Raw genomic sequence first — 15,375 nt, 5'->3', positions numbered from 1 at the left:
GTTCAGCCAGTAGCGATATTCTCATTACTTTAACTTTGTTGCTCGAAAGGACAAAAATCTGCGTGTTAAATGCACTATGTGTCCAATTGAACAACATAAACACTCATACAGATAAATTAACAAGGATAGCAAAACCGATGTGTAAGCATAGAATCAGAACGGCAGAAAGGCAGGACGTCAGATCACAGTGACTGTTTTTTCTCATTAAATGTGAAGGTTGAGATATTCATTACATTTAATTCAGTCTTACTGGTGGTCCTTTTGTAATACCAACAGACACTTCGTTGTGGATAGGTAAAGCCTATGTACTGTTCTCACTACGTGTTTAGCATTACATTGCATACGTTTCTGGATAACAGCTGTTGCCATTTCCACGAGACGAACATTTGAATGATGTCAAAGTAAAAGTCCAATAATATACTGTGTTCGTTTCCATAACAACAATTCAAGCAATATACATTTGCAGACCTGAATAAGCAGAGAGCAGAACAGCCAAGGGTGCCAATAATTGTGGAGGGCACTGTATTTGGAAATTTATGTTGAGTGACTTTGAGTATGAGCTTTTCTCTTAACCCACTACAGCGATTCCTACAGCAAGCTGGTTTTGTTCTCAGGAGGATGCCCCCATTTGGTTTAGTGGGGTCTCATGTTTCCAAAAGCCTGTTTTTGGCCTATTTTTAATGTTACTGCTGATTGACCCACCTGAATGTCCCCACCATACATGGCCACTTGTATCCTGTTTGTGGATTTTAAAGTGAGGCATATTTCTTTGGTAAGACAGGTAGGACAGGGTTAATGTCCGTTCAAGTGGATGGCTGAGTTTTATATGCCCTATTGTTTTACATGTTTACAATTGCAATACACTATGAAAGGCTAAGAGATGCCCTTTATAGACAATTGAAAATAAAGTGATGAAAGCGCCATGATGTTTGCCCAGCTTTGCGGTAAATTTGGACATTTGCTTAAAAAAATAGAAAGTAAAGTAACTAGTAGTGAAGTTACTTTTCAAATGCAGTAACTAGTAAAGTAACCTAGTTACAATTTTCGGAAGTAACTAGTAACTTGTAACTAGTTACTTTTTCTGAGTAACTACCCCAACACTGTGTAGTACTCTATGAACAATGAAGATTAGGGAACTAGTTTATAAGGTCGTTGTACTGTCGTCTTCTATCCAAAATATAAACCAAATGTCATTGACCTAAAACGGTTAAAGTAACTTTTGAGACACTTTTAGCGCGATATAGAAGCAGCAAAAAGAAAAAAATTGCGCCATGCCTGTGTTGCGTGTTCGCCAGGACCTCGGACAGCGTTCTAGCAACAGGTTGTGTAAACACGTCCTTTGCAGGCAGCAAGGCAGGCCTCTGTCTCTCTTTCTCTCTCAAAGATCAATTTCACTTTTCGATTTAATTAAATCCCACTCTCCATCTCGGTAATGGGATCAGCCTAAGCACTTCGATCCGGAACATAGTGCGTCGTTCTCTTACCAAATGTTTCCCGAGGAATAACCTAATATAGGCGACTAAAACAGGACGTACAACAGTTATAACATCACGATGATACAATACATCAGTTCGCAGAAAAATACCGTAAAATGAAAACCCTAACAGGTCAGAGCTATCCCCAAAAAAATTATATACAAAATAGGCATATGAAGAAGGCCTACCCACATACAAAACACGAATAGATTTACAACAGCTCGACTACACAACTGAATAAAAGTAGCATTGGCATTACCTGGTCCCATGTTGGGCAAAATGACCTCACCTGGGAGAATGACAGCTATTAGGCCCCCTTTATCCCGCCTCCCGGGCATTGTGATTGGATCAGTCTACCACAGGTAGTTTTGGACTTTGAGTGACATGCCAACTTATTCAATGTCATGACCGTTGTCTTTTATTCAAGTCCTGAAATTCTGGATTTGTGCATCAAGCTAATTGGATTTAAAGTTAAACAATAACACTGTATTACAATGCTATGTGAGTAGGCCTGTGTGAGTCTTTTTTTCGGATAGGTGTGACCCACATTTGTCAAGATTCATGATTTAAAGAATAGATTATGCCAACATGTTTAAAATGCAAATGCATGTGTACATACTGTAATGTTTAAAATAATTCCTTGCCTTATCATGTTAACGTGCCAATTGATGTGTAGGCTAAAGAGTGTATTAAAAAGTAAATGGAATTTACGAGCGTCTACTGCCATCTAATGGTATAACAACAAAAGGACATATTATGTTTCCAAAATGAAGAGAAGTGAAGCACGCATGTCTAATATGAATGTCCGGAGTAATTTTGTATAAGTTGAGGCTTAAAAATGTAAACAGCCCATTTCTCATGTGTGAACCACAAATGGCCAAAATCATACACTGGCATGTATATTTCACAACTCTTAAGATTGTTCTGCCAGTCACGCAGCCTGTTCATCGTCAGTTTGAACACATATAAGTTGTAGACCACTCTTGTCAATAATATAAATCAGTTGTCACTTTCCAGTGGCTGAGGACACAAACAGGAAGCAATTGAGATATGCTTGTAAACCAATCATAACCTACTTGTTTTCCACACCCTAGCTGTCGAGCCATCCAATCGCCGAACTTACTGTTTAGTGATCTCACAGTTGACGTCGTTCGAGCGTAGCCGGGGCAGCGTTGTAGGTGACTTATCTCGCTCTGATTCCAGGGTAGATATTCTGAATGTGTGCACTGGCTAACCTAGGTGTCAGGTAATTCAGAGGTCACAGTTATAAGTCTTGCAAGATTTGACGATCATAGTCAGACAAAGGTATGTTCTAATGTGTCCTACACATGCTATTGAATCTCTCTTCGGCTCAGCAGGGCAGAGTTTCAGTTATGTTTCTTTGACATATCGCTTGCTAGGTGGCCAGCTAGCATTCAAACATAGCTAGAGCTATGTTATGGATGTTAGGATCTGTCTGGCTAAACTGCCTTGAGTTGTGAATCATAGACATATGCGAAACGAAATGTCTTTCACCCGTTTCTCTAGTTTGCCTGCCACTTTAGACTTAATAAACTGTGCTACCTTAGCTGGACACCTACACGTTAACTTAAGTTAATGTTGCTGTTTGTTGCTTATGTTTTGAAAACATCTTTAATGTTATGCTGACCGTCTAGTTAAATTGATAGCTTGCAACTAACGCAACGGGGCTTCCAATGCAAACACTTGCCTGTGGCTCAGTGGTGGTATGGGGATTGTGGTACAGCTAACTTTAGCTTATATGTGGGACGCTAGCTAGCTAACAGTAATGGATTATATTAGTTATCAAAGGTGCCACATCTATACATACCGTTATATTACCACTACAACATGGCAAAGACTAGTCCCTTAGTGTCATGTGTTTCAGCGTTAACTGAACAAATTCGTTTTTCCATCACCTGGCAGCCATAAATTGTTTTTCGTGAGATGCATGCGCTGCGTGACGTGCGATGCCCCATCTGTCAGGCTGTTTTGTCAGGGTATGGTTTAGTCACGTTGGCTCGCTTTCAGTCTTGCTGCTCAGCGGTTTGTATTAAGCCGCGTTCACCAACACATCTTTGCTTTATCACTTTAGTTAGAGCAGTAAGTTGAATGCATTCTATTCAAGGGTAGTGGCAGGTCAAGGCGGTTTCTGAGCTGGAATAGGTTTTTTTTTTTTTTTTACTGTAAGTGAGTCATCCCTTCCCCTGATTCAGTACTTTGGAATGCGTTTTCACCACATTCCTCCTCTCACAGAATATACAAAAAAGGACGGGTTTGGGGAATAATGGAAGGAACCATTTTCACGAACTATTTTAGAATCTTATGTTGGCGGTTCTTTGCTTACATTTTAAATGACTCGCACACAAATTGAACTGTTTAACAACAACTCTCTCTCATTCAAATGGACCGTTGTATGAACCCCGGCCTAAAAGGGTGATGTGCGCAGAGCTATTTCAGTAGTGAGGCTTTTCTAAGGAGAATTATCTTTTTGTAATTTCCGTTATTAAATGATCCACCTCCGCGTGTGTTATTAACTCCCTCGGCTCACGAGTGCCCGTAGAAAAACCCTGTTTGGGAAATACGTACACGTGAGGGATGACCAAGCCGCGTTCCAAAATGGAGAAGCACTCAAACAGTTTCAAACGCCCACACATCATTTTTTTTAAATGTTCACAACGGGAAATCTTTGTTATTTAGGAACACAGGCAAAGATGTCTGGAGACATACCCCTCAACATCAACATCAAGGAACCCCGTTGGGACCAGGGTACCTTCATGGGCCGCGCCCAGCACTTCTTCATGGTGACAGACCCCAGGAACGTGCTGTTGTCCGGCGCGGTGCTAGAGGATGCCCGCGTCATCGTGGAGGACTACAGGTCAGTCGGGAAGAGAAACTTGTTTAGCATGCAGAACCACTGCTCAAATGGGGGAAATGTGATTATGCGAAGCTCAGCACTAAGCAATGGACGGAGAGCAGGTTGCTGTACTACAGTTTAAATAGGAACAGGGGCATGTTTCCCTTAAAGGGGAGCAGATTACTTTGGAGAGCCATGGGTCAGAGGAGAGAGAGGGGGGTAAAGTTAGAAAGTTAGAGGTCGGTGGTGGATGCAGGGCAGGTCAACATTGAGAGCTGCCAGTTGGTTGGCACGTAGGAGGGCCACATAGTTACCAGTGGATGGGTGTTTAAAAATTGCCTTTGAGAGTCAGAGTGTTTATGTGTGTGTGAAGGGTTGGTGGGGGATACAGACTGCTGTATAGGGTTACTGATGGTAGGTGGGGGTTGGGTTAACGATTGATTAAAACGATTGATTGCATGGAGTCACTATTTTGCAGCCTATTGGTGTTGGTGTTTCAAATGAAATTTGCATCTGATGTGTAGAGCAGTGGTCTTTGTAAAACACTTTCTAAATATTGATGCCTACTTGACTGCCAGTTTGTCCGGTGGATGTTTGGGAAGCCGGTAGCCGACCACCTTTTAATTAGGACTACAGGGGATAACAGCTGTTTCTCTGTACTCTTTTCTCCATTACAGAGGTCGAATAAGGGAAACATGGTATCATAGTTCCTTTTCAGTTGAAGTGATGGAATCAGTAGTATATGAACCACTAAAATGAAATAATTCTGTATAAATAAATAGCTCCAGACATGGTTATTCTGTTTTCCAGTGCACAAATTATTCATGTACAAATTAATTTAAAACGTGCACCATTCACATTTGTCACAGCATGTATGGACCAAAACTACTCATTTTATCAATGTTCCATATTCTGAAAACAGTGATCTTTAGTTTCTCAAGGAATGATCTGTCAGGATGACCACTACAAGGTGTGTGTGTGTGTGTGTGTGTGTGTGTGTGTGTGTGTGTGTGTGTGTGTGTGTGTGTGTGTGTGTGTGTGTGCCCGTGCGCAGGCAAGGCATTGTTAAACCCGGGCTGACAGAAGATGAGCTCTGGAGAGCAAAGTACGTCTATGACTCAGCCTTCCATCCCGACACTGGAGAGAAGATGCTTCTGGTTGGGCGTATGTCGGCCCAGGTGCCCGTGAACATGACCGTCACTGGCTGCATGCTCACCTTCTACAGGTAAACAGCTCATCTTGTACTGGTAAAAAGCTCATCTTTTACAGGTAATAATACTTCAAACACAGCTTCCATGGGTGTAAAATGAAGAGTAAGTAGGGAGTAGGAGGGATCCTCAAGGACATCCAGGTTTAGAGGAGCCTTAAGCATTTGTGGGCATCAAACTGTAAGAATGGCTAAAGCTGAAATGCCATGTGTCTCTATTTGGCTTTACCCATATATTTGTGTAAATAAACTCCTGCTTAACTGTTAAGAGGCAAGTTTACCTCTTTTTTCCCTCAAATGTCTAACTGTGGTCCAAGGACCATTCACCACAACAATCAGGTTTATCTCCTGTGTGGTCTGGTCACTTGGTACCTTCTCACTTGAGACCCATACTGGTGTCCACTCCTGGTTAACCTGACTGTGAGGTCAAGAACCATATGGCAGGTTGAGTGGTGGTTAAACCAGAAAACACGCCAACAGGAAGCCTCTTAGGCTTAATGATGCACGATGGTCACGGCCCATTGATCTTATAACCTCATGCACTATAGGTCATAGCTGCTGTGTTCCGGTCTTTACACGGCCATGTTTTAGACAAAGACACTAATCTGAGTCTGATGTAACTTGAGACTGTGCTACTGACCAAGAAGACTCACCAGAAGCCTTTGACCTTGCCAGTGCCCTTCAGATCCTGTGTGGTGTCAGGATTTACAGAGAGTTTGGTAGAAATTCAGAAAGATTTTTTTGTTTTACTCTCTTCTCTCTCTTTTTCATGTTGAGTCGTATAATTTTTTCACCTTTCTGTCTTCCGTCTGTTTTCTGCCCATCTTCACTCTTTCTGTCCTACTCCATCTTGCCTTCCCTTCTCTTCAGGACAACCCCAACGGTGGTCTTCTGGCAGTGGGTGAACCAGACCTTCAACGCCGTCGTCAACTACACCAACCGCAGCGGCGACGCTCCCATGACAGTGAAGTAGGGCGACTTGCGTCTCTTCCTCCTCCTCTTCCTCCTCCTCCTCTTCCTCCTCCCCCACTTCCTCTCTGTGGTGTTGTCGCGCACTGCAGCTCTCAGTCCTGCCCTCTGTCATCGCGTGCTGCGGTATAAATTCATGTTTCCCTAGCGACCTCAGCACGACCTTTGACCCGGGCCACTGCACGCTCATCTGGGGTGCTGGTAACTGCCCTCGCCACACCTCAGATGACGTATGACTGTAGTAATGATATAAAACGCATGTTTAATGTCTATGTTCCCTGTCAGTCAAAGTTGGCTTGTTGGACTGTTTATCTGATTTTGTGTTCATAATCTTAATCGGTTTGATATGCCGGTGACTGATGAGTATGTCATTTTGCCTGTTCTGATGCATTCTAAAAAAAGATTCTATAAAATCTATAGGGACATTTTTTGAAAATGATGAAAAAACATGTACAGCATTTTATAATGTGAAAAATAAGAATGCACGGCAATTGAATATGGCCTGTTTGAGCTCAGCATTGCACTGTGATAGTGGCAGACTGTCAGTGAAGCACGGCAGCACCTGTTTCAAAGCTGCTGAGCTCTCGTGTCTTTTGTGAAAGGCTGGAATGCTGCTCCGGCACCATGAAGGCAGTGCAGGGGGGCGTGGAGTATGCATTCACACACACACACACAGTCACACACACACACACACACACACACACTCACACACTCACACACTCACTCACACACACACACACACACACACACACACACACACACACACACACACACCTCACACACACACCTCACACTCACAGTCACTCCTCTGCGTGGAGTATGCATGCTCAGTATGTGCGGGCTCATTATGAAGCCTGTGAGAAGTGCAGGGGAGCGTGGAGTATGCATGCTCAGAATGTGTGGAGTATGCATGCACAGTATGTGCGGGCTAGTTATGAAGCCTGTGAGAAGAATGGGTGGTGTATTATGGGATGTGACCTGACCTATGTTGTCTGCTGTGGTTGGTTCATTCTGCAGTCAGTTGGGTGCAGCCTACATCAGCGCCACCACTGGAGCAGTGGTCACAGCACTGGGCCTGAAGTCTCTCGCTAAGGTACGGCCTTTAACACACGCGCACACACAGACACACACAGACACACACAGACACACACAGACACACACAGACACACACAGACACACACAGACACACACAGACACACACAGACACACACAGACACACACAGACACACACAGACACACACAGACACACACACACTCTGAAGTAGGGCCTTTAACACACACACACACATGTATGTATAGGTGCCCAACCACATATCAATACAGACTCATATCATCTCATATCATGGCCTGATGTCTTACGAAGGCACCGCAAGCGTGTACAAATCCAGAGGCACACAAACCAAACCACTCTGCTAGGTCTCACATTTTCCCCCAAGTGACCTCCTTCTGCAGACACGAGACACACAGTTACAGGAAGGCCATTCTCCCACATGCTAGAACACATATCTTGTGATTCAGAAGATGGACTCTCTTTACCCGCCATTTGTTTCTTGGCCACAGTTATATCTGCTAGTTCTGCCCCAAACCCCACCCCCCACCCCGTCACTTGAGGTTAAGACTGTGTGGCCAGAAAAGAAGCCTGATCAAATTCCTGCTGTTGTTTGTCCCCATATTGCAAGAGAGCGAGCTATAGGTAGGGTTAGGTGAATCCAAGGCCATTGAAGTTGCCTGTCACTGTTGTGTGCTGGGGTGTCGGATAACTCCACTAGTCAGTTAGTGGCTTTGGAAGATCATTTGATGTACGTGATGACAGCTATGCTGGTACACTGTATGTTGTCAATGTATTTGCCATGTACTGCCAATGTGGCGTGGCTTGCTGTGTGCTTTAAGCGGAATTTATGCTTACAGAATTTCAGAGTTGCAAGCGCAAGCACGAGAGGCCCTTGCAAGCCCCTTGCAAGCCCTAAGCGTCTCTTTTCACGTCTTGCGTGTGTCAACCGATTTTTCTAGACTTGCGCCAAAATGTACACATTATACTGACACTATAACAGAAGCAGGTTTGTTATAACCTACAGGTAGCCTGCCACGCACAATGGCCTTCAGATGGTGCTAGCATATCTTGAACACACTTGGTTTCACAGTGCCTTAGATTCAGGCTGCAGGTTTCTGTGTAGTGCTTATGCAAGGCAAACCCGGGGAAGTGATGTAATGTTCTGTGAACATAACAGAACACACATGGCATTATTCCCAGGAACCCACAGATACTTATAGATTGTACTACAAGTGTCTATTGAATAGAGATGTCTGTTTCTGTTTAAATATCTAAGCACGTGGCAAATTAGTTTGAGGAAAGGCCTATGCTCTACAAATGGACTCACTTTTAATAGACTATTTACTATATTTCTGCAAGATCCTTCTTTAAAGACAAAGGCAGAATCATTCCCAAATCAGTGACTCAAGTTTGTGAAGACAAGAGAATAATAGAGGCAAAGATGCTTGAAAATAAGTTGGTGTGGACTTGCCTGGGAAATAATCAGTAAAAAGAGATAAGTCACTGGTAATTCAGGTTAGACCTCGATTAAGTGGAAGCCTTTTCGATTTTAACAGTTTCCCCTCCTCTCCTCCTCTCCTCTCCTCCCCTCCCCTCCTCTCCTCCTCTTCTCTTCTCCTCTTCTCTTCTCCTTTTCTCTCTCCTCCTCTCAGCACCTGCCTGCCATCATGAGCCGCTTCGTGCCCTTTGCTGCTGTCGCCGCGGCCAACTGCATCAACATCCCCTTCATGAGGCAAAGGTGAGTCATAGAGACCCCCACTGTCACTCATACTCGCACAAACACACACACACACACACACTCCTCTATTCTCCCTTCATGAGACAGAGGTGAGTCATGGTAGAGAGACCCCACTGACACACACACACACACACACACACACACACACACACACACACACACACACTCACTCACACTCACTCCTCTACTCTCCCTTCATGAGACAGAGGTGAGTCATAGTGAAGAGGCCCCCACTGTCACTTCTCTACTCACAGCTTGTGTCCACTTCCTGTCCTTCTAATGTCATGCATTCAGTAACCTAACAGAATACTGGTAGTGGTAAGGATGAATACATTAATGATCAAAATAGTAAAATTATGGCATCAGAGAATATATAGATAAATGGTCATTTTCTAGTCATCTACAGGCAATTTCAGATGTCTCTTTAGCTTCATGTTGCTGCTATGTTGTTTTCAAGTAAGTTCTGCTATTAGTTTCTCTAGAGTTGCAGAGACACATTAACACGAGTTAAGAGGAAGATGTGTGGATGCACTAAGAGCACCGAGAGCACTGGAGGGGAAAGAGGAAGTACATCAGCAGCTCGTAAAGGAAGAGGGAAAGGCACTCAAGGAGGGAATAGGATGTGACTGTGTTCATATGGTGGCACGGAGTAGAAGGAACATTCTCCATGTTGTGGTTTTCTCAGGGAGCTGCAGTTTGGCATCCCCGTCACAGATGAGGAGGGCAACCGCCTGGGCGAGTCGACGACGGCGGCCAAGACGGGCATCGTGCAGGTGGTGGTGTCCCGGATTGGCATGGCCGTGCCAGCTATGGGTGAGCGTGCCGTCCTGTTACTGTGCCCGAGTAGTGCCCTCAGTACACACACACACACACTCTCACACACACACACACACACTCACACTCACACTCACACTCACACTCACACTCACACTCACACTCACACTCACACTCACACACAGGGGAACACATTCAGTAACTTCACTGTAACTGTGCCCTCAGTAGATCACAACTAGGCTGTGACTGAGGCGTATGAGTAGCTGCTCTACTCCAGTCTATTCATAGTGTGTTTGTTTCAGAGGTATTTTAAGGATGGGTTTATAGCAAATGATTATATAAGTGGGGGGGGGGGGGGGGCACTTACTGAGAAAGAGGGAAACCAACTCTGTCGCAGGACCTGGGATAAGACAAAGGTTACATTCTGTCAGAAGGAGTTTGTCATTGTGTGAAGATGAGTGATGTGTTTGCTCTCTCCCTCTCCCACCCTCTCTCTCTCTCTCTCTCTCTCTCTTCTACAGCCATCCCTCCTGTCATCATGAATGCTCTGGAGAAGAAAGCCTTCATGAAGGTATTCAAACTGCATTTCACCTTCTTATCGGCTTAGTGATTGAGGTGTGGAAATGTCAACACTTACGATCAAGGGTAGTTGTGTTTTAGGCCAGGCTCTTTTAATCTACGAGGAGTAGAATACCTGCTAATTCCTCAGGCAGAAGTGTTCATGTTGTGTCTAATGACTGTTGTTAGAGCTTATTTTTCCTTGCCATCTGCGCTTTCATTTGTCCCTCTTTTCACCACTTCTCATCCCTCCTTCTTTTGTCTCTTCCAGCGGTTCCCAGTGCTCAATGCTCCTGTTCAGGTTGGGTTGGTGGGATTCTGGTGAGTGGTACACTCCATATTTGACTGGTGTTGAAGGTGATCATGAATAATAATAATACTAATGATACAAATACATCTTTTTTCCTGCAGTTTGGTGTTTGCTACGCCTTTGTGCTGTGCACTGTTCCCTCAAAAGAGGTATGTGTGTGTTTCTGTAGAGGGGTCTTGTAGTGTAAAAGAGGTATGTGTGTGTTTCTGTAGAGGGGTCTTGTAGTGTAAAAGAGGTATGTGTATGTTTCTGTAGAGGGGTCTTGTAGTGTAAAAGAGGTATGTGTGTGTTCCTGTAGAGGGGTCTTGTAGTGTAAAAGAGGTATGTGTGTGTTCCTGTAGAGGGGTCTTGTATGGTACTGTGCTTGTAGTGAAGGAGCTTGTGTAAGCTCATTCAATCATGTAAATCTGTATATTGAAATACCATATAGCATATATATATATCTCTCTGACCTGTGTGTGTGTGTGTGTGAGTGTGTGAGTGTGTGTGAGTACTGTATCTCTGACCTGAGTGTGTGTGTGAGTACTGTATCTCTGACCTGTGTGTGTGTGTGTGTGTGTGTGTGTGTGTGTGTGTGTGTGTTTCTTTGGCAGCTCCATGAGTGTGAGCAGCCTGGAGCCAGAGCTTCAGGAACGGATACGAAAGAGCAACCCCCACGTCTCAACCGTCTACTACAACAAGGGCTTGTAGACACCCTCCCCCCCACCACCCCCCTCTGCAGGGCACACTGCGCCCCCATCAGAGGGCACAGCCCACACCCCTCTGCAGGGCACAGTGCGCCCCCAACAGAGGGCACCCACCCCACCCCCCCTGCCCTCTTACTCCCTCAGCAGGTGACTCAAAGGGTTCCATACAAATGTGTTCTCATGTGTACTTCAGTGTTGATTTACGTCCTCTGGTCCTCCTCTCCATTCAAGGAAGATGCCCTCTCTAAACTATGCTGCAAAGATGGAGTTAGGTCTGACACAATGAAGGTGTGTACGTGTAGTTTGATAGATAGATGCAGAGTTATTGGGTGGGGTTGAGTGTAGGTGGGATTGTGTGCTGCCCGTCTCTAGGTGGAGTCGGAGTGACTGGGTGGGTGTTTTGTGGTTGCAGGATTGGGGAGGTGGGAGGTGGGTGTTCACTAGTGAGGAACGCTCCCTTTGGTTTTCTTGCAGCTAAGCTTTGCTCGCTTTATATGTTTATTTTTGTCTTGAGTTTTGCCGTTTTCCTTTAATGTATATTTATTTAACTCTTATTTATGCTTTGTGGGCTTTGAATTGCTTGTTTCTATGTTACAGTGGTTGGTCACTCCTTCCCTTGGTGATGTGCATCATTGCCATTGTGTTGTATCTTATCCCCTTACTTCTGTTGTTTATTTTTTTTTTAAATGAAGTGAATCACAGTTAGTGTAATCTTCAGTAGTGTTACAGGTTATTGCTCTTTCTCTCTCACTCACTCACACACACACACACACACACACACACACACACACACACACACACACACACGTAGCATGCTCTGTCCTGTGCTCACAGAAGTGCTCTTAAACCCCATGTCCTACACACACACACACACACACAGACACACACACTCAGACAGCAGGAGCTGCACAAGCCCACCTATTGTTGTCTCTTCCAGGGCTTCTAGGCTCAGTTGGGTGTGTGTTGATGAGCACAAGTTCCTGTCTTTAGCAAGTACACCCACATCCCATTAGAAGTTACATGGTGATGACCGACATGGTTAGTTTCCCCCTCGGCTGTAAACATAGTTGAATTTGTGATGTAGCACAAGTGTGTCTCACTGAGAATGTTGTGACTTGACTATCCAATGATTGTGGAGTGTGTTTATATAACATTTATGGTGGCTAAATGTTGTACAAGAGTAATTTCTTACTATCTAGTACTTATGACATGTATTCTCCTTTGCCCCACACGCAATGCACCTCTTTAACACTTGACACTCCTTCACAAGCCTTGATCCTGATGCACCATGGGTAGAGTATGTGTGAGCATATCGGTGCAATTCCAGCTCTCCTAGCACAGTTCTCTTCAGCATATAAGCCCTGATTGACACAAGCAGGAATACTGTTCTAAGCATCTAGAGTATATTAATAGGAAGGACTCATTTCTGCTTGTTCACCCAAGAGGTGTTGAGATGCCCAGGGTTAAGTGGCAGCGGACCGCCGGCCGAACGGATCAAACTTTGCTTTGGTTATGAGACATGCTTGAATGTGTCTCTAGTGCCGGATCATAGAGTATTGTCTTTATTTTTGATTTCCTGTGAGTTAACTTCATCTTACTGCAAAATCTGTCCTTTCACCTGACAAGGAAAATAAGTTTTCCTTTACTTCTTTGAGGAAAATGTAATGCACTGCCGGTTGCATCCAGTAGGTGGCAGCAGAGGCACAACCATACTAAACTTTTATAGATTTATTTCTGTGTGCCGTGTGGCCTGGATATGTATCAGTGCTATAATGTGGTTGTGAGGGATTGTTTGTCTGTGGATATAGGACAGCCTAAACCAGTGCATTCCTAGAGTTCCTTTGCTGTACGTTTAAATGCTCTGTTTGCTGTTTTGGAAACTTGTGACTGAAGGTGGTGAAACTATTATGCATTGAAGACCTATGATTGGTATTTTTAACGGGGACTACCTGATCCTATTTGTGCAAACAGTTGTTGGTTGTGTCACACATAAGTTTTAAATATAATCAATTATATATACACATAAATAAATATATATATTCTTCTAGTTTGTGTAACCTGCTGTTAGACAGAAGTTCTGGCTTGTAGACCACATATCTGTGCGTGATGTTGAAAATGTAATAAAGACGAGGAACATACAATGCCCCAGTTGTTACCGTTATCTCCATCGGATACTTGAGGGGATCCATTTCATATTTCAGAGGCCTTGGCAGAGGGTCTGTCTTGTCCCTGAGTAAGTCTTGCACTAAGACCGTAGCCTACCGCAGGGAGACAAACTGCAGTACATGAGAAGGCTGCTAACTTGTTCAAAGATTAAAAAAAATAAAATGTATTGCTAAATGTTTCATGTTCATTTAATGTATTTAAGTGATGTTTTTAACATGCTATGAAAATATCAACTCCAACTTGTTGCTAGATCTCTTGCGCTCACTGCTTTGTTCACATTACTGTTATTATCATTTTTATTTATCTTTCATCTGGCATCTGATATTTTAGAACAAAATCTGCCCTTTGGAAGGTTGTCGAATGTTCAAGTGTAGAGTCCTGAGGCTGTGAGTTTCTGTGCATTATGCATTGCCAGAGGCCCAGCCAAAGATTATATATATATATATATATACAGTATATATGTGTGTGTGTGTGTGTGTGTTTAAAATAAATGACAAAATGTACAGGAGTGACAAACTACGTAAGCACAATGTGTCTTTGAGCGTGATCTGCTCCAGCTTTAAGTATGCTGTAGTGGTTAATGCATTAGGCTGCATAAGACAGGATTTAAGTACCCATGCACATGAATGTCAGCACAACACTCACTCATTTCTGTCACTTAAGGGTGCTCCATTCATTCATTCATTCATTCATGTGTTTCGTTTGCTCTGCATTTTGTATTCATTTGGAAGACATGTGATATCTTCATAGGATATGTATTTTCCCTGAACAATGCAATAAAGTATATTATACCAGTATTGGGTTATTTCTTATTTTCTTAAAGCATAGACTTACAAATCTACTCTCCTCTACCCACTAGAGCGCCTGCAGCCATGGGTGTAAGTGTAGTGTAAGGAAAAATGCTACTAAATTTTTTTTCAGTGGTAGCACACATCCAAATGCTTGAAATGAACATTTTAAGTAACTGTTATGGTTGTCGTTATGTATATATTACAGTTATAAAGAACAGTACTAATAATAACCACCCCAGCAATTTTTTTTTTATCCTGACAATGACATGCACTTGTAACAGCTGCAAAGGATTAGCACAGCTAGCACCCTTGGTAAGAAGTAGCGAGAGTAAGAAAGATTCAGGCTTTGTACTGGGTGGATTCAGATCAACTTGGATTACAGTTTAGGGCTACTTAGCCTGTTATGGGAACATGCTTTAGTGCACAAACACACACACTCTTTGAAGTAGTGTTTATCTCAGTTGCCCACTATGGTGAGACTTGGCAACAGCACAAGGTTAGGCTGGCTCTTAACTGGCATAATTCCGACTGACTATTGCCCCTAATACGAGTACAGGCACAAGTCCATCAGAGTCAATAACCTTCAGGGCTTTTCAGGGCATAATATGGCAGTGTGCTGCAGATTTGACAATAGATTTAGTTAAAAATAAAATATAACAATTAGTGATTTTAGTATATCTTATGTCCTCATACCCGCATGTGAGTGATATACATTTGGTCTTCGTTTCTAAAATGAAATCCTTCTTTCAGCAGTACGGTCCTTATCCTGTTATCGGACCAATCTGAAATCAAACTC

At 43.5% G+C, this 15,375-nt stretch overlaps 1 protein-coding gene across 1 annotated transcript; it reads left to right on the top strand.

Annotated features, from left to right (window-relative positions):
• The first annotated feature begins 2,626 nt into the window (after nucleotides 1–2,626).
• On the top strand, nucleotides 2,627–14,585 carry sfxn3 (sideroflexin 3). The gene is made up of 11 exons (XM_080848637.1): nucleotides 2,627–2,780; nucleotides 4,173–4,350; nucleotides 5,384–5,554; nucleotides 6,407–6,505; nucleotides 7,523–7,598; nucleotides 9,209–9,294; nucleotides 9,980–10,107; nucleotides 10,590–10,639; nucleotides 10,898–10,947; nucleotides 11,038–11,085; nucleotides 11,530–14,585. The coding sequence occupies exons 2-11, from the start codon at nucleotides 4,187–4,189 to the stop codon at nucleotides 11,624–11,626; spliced, it is 969 nt and encodes a 322-aa protein (XP_080704763.1). The 5' UTR covers nucleotides 2,627–2,780; nucleotides 4,173–4,186; the 3' UTR covers nucleotides 11,627–14,585.
• The last annotated feature ends 790 nt before the right edge of the window (nucleotides 14,586–15,375 follow it).

The sequence above is a fragment of the Sprattus sprattus genome, assembly GCF_963457725.1.
Source record: "Sprattus sprattus genome assembly, chromosome: 12".
Classification (NCBI taxonomy): domain Eukaryota; kingdom Metazoa; phylum Chordata; class Actinopteri; order Clupeiformes; family Clupeidae; genus Sprattus; species Sprattus sprattus.
The sequence above is the reverse complement of the archived record's forward strand: the minus strand, read 5'-3'. Positions and strand labels throughout refer to the sequence as shown.